The sequence below is a fragment of the Propithecus coquereli genome, unplaced genomic scaffold (assembly GCF_000956105.1).
Source record: "Propithecus coquereli isolate 6110/MARCELLA unplaced genomic scaffold, Pcoq_1.0 Scaffold78, whole genome shotgun sequence".
Classification (NCBI taxonomy): Eukaryota; Metazoa; Chordata; class Mammalia; order Primates; family Indriidae; genus Propithecus; species Propithecus coquereli.
Window position 1 is genome coordinate 1,335,585 of NW_012153951.1, and position 1,622 is coordinate 1,337,206.

General features: G+C 36.0%; 1 protein-coding gene across 1 annotated transcript in view; it reads right to left on the bottom strand.

The window, feature by feature from the left end:
* PIK3C2G (phosphatidylinositol-4-phosphate 3-kinase, catalytic subunit type 2 gamma) overlaps nt 1-1,622 on the bottom strand; it is a 472,569-nt gene that overhangs the window by 104,717 nt on the left and 366,230 nt on the right. Inside the window, exon 21 of the mRNA XM_012662773.1 lies at nt 1,135-1,291. Within this exon, the coding sequence (XP_012518227.1) occupies nt 1,135-1,291 (157 nt within the window). The remainder of the gene's footprint in view (nt 1-1,134; nt 1,292-1,622) is intronic.

The window sequence follows — 1,622 nt, forward strand, 5'->3', positions numbered from 1 at the left end:
ATTGAACCCCACTGAATGGCAGGTACTGGGCTAAGTGCTTTGTATTAATGACCTATTAGGGTTGTTATTATGAAATTTAAATCAATTAATATACATAAAGCACTTAGCACAGTGCCAGGTCCATGCAAAGAATTCACTATTATTCATCAACTCTACAAAGTCGATGCTATTATCTTCATTTAATAGATAAGAAAATAGAGTCTTTTGGGAGTTATGAACATACCTTGAGGAATGCAGCCAGTAAAATGCCAAACTAAGATTCAGACTCAGAGAGGCCTAACTGCCAAGTTTGTGCCCTTAACAACTAGTGGAATTATTGTCATCTGAAAGCTCCAAATGTTGCCTTTGATTGACTCCAAATCCTATACTGATGGACCAAAGATACGTTTTCCTCCTCCAGTTTGCTGCAATTACTAGTGTGCGTGTATGTGCCCAAAGGAATCACTGTATCTTTCTCCCAGAACATACTTCTATCTGATTTCTCTTTCCTCACCTGGCCTATCTGGTCTCCATTTCTTTGGATTGGACAGTGGAATGAAACATTAAATTTTCCCCTGTTGGTCAACACAGAGTGTGTAGGACCATGACTCAGTAGACGGGATGTAGACCACCAAATGTACTAGTCTCCAGTTGAGTTGCTAGCAAGTCACTTTACATTTTGACCTCCAGTTTCTTAATCTGGAAAATATACAAGTGATCAAAGTTGCAGATTGTGACAGTGAGCCAGGGAAAATCCTTGTCTGGTCTACATTATTAGGCTGTCACGACATATAAATGAAATAGTATTTTTAAAGCACTTTTGAAAAATCTTAATGCAGAAAACAACTGAAGGCATTATTTTGAAAATTATTGTCCTTGAAATTATTGTCCTTGAATTATTGTCAAAATATACTGGGATAACCCCTGAATGCATCAATACTGTTGTGAATAGGAATGTTTTTGGCAATAAGTGTGAACTAAAATTAAATTATTAAGAAGTGTCTTTATAAGCTGTACAATGATACTCTTAGTTTGTTCATTCCTTTCTGTTTTGAATAGCTCTTTGGGGAACTCTGAGCCATTAGCAAAAATAGACTACTGAAACAGAGGCATAAATGAAGCTTATTATTTTTGTTATTTTCCCAGGAGACTTACCATTTCCAGCAGGTTCAAGAGCAGTCGGCTGTGCTTTCTGACAATATTATAAGCTCGACAGCAAAGCTCCACAAAATCTTGGAAATGCTGTGGGTTTTTCCCACCCTCTGTAATAAAGTACTCCATCTCTGAAGTAAATATAAAAGGGGCTCTGTCCCTATAAGAAAACATTAGCAATCATAAGCAGGAGGAGAAGTAATTTGCAAGGTTAAAGTAGGCAGTCATGACAACTTATTTCCATTTGAATGTTCTTGTTATTTTCTGTCTACTCTAATAAATGCACCTTTTTCATTGTGGGACAGCTGGAGAAACTTATTATAATTGTAGGCTGTGACGAACTGGGCTGCATCAGAGAGGAAAAGATAAGATATTTTACGATGTCAACCTATATTGTCTCAAATGTTTAATTCCAAATTACATTTGGATGGAAATATTATCGATTAAAATAATATAAGGTCCAATTAATAATGAAAGTGATATTTATGCAA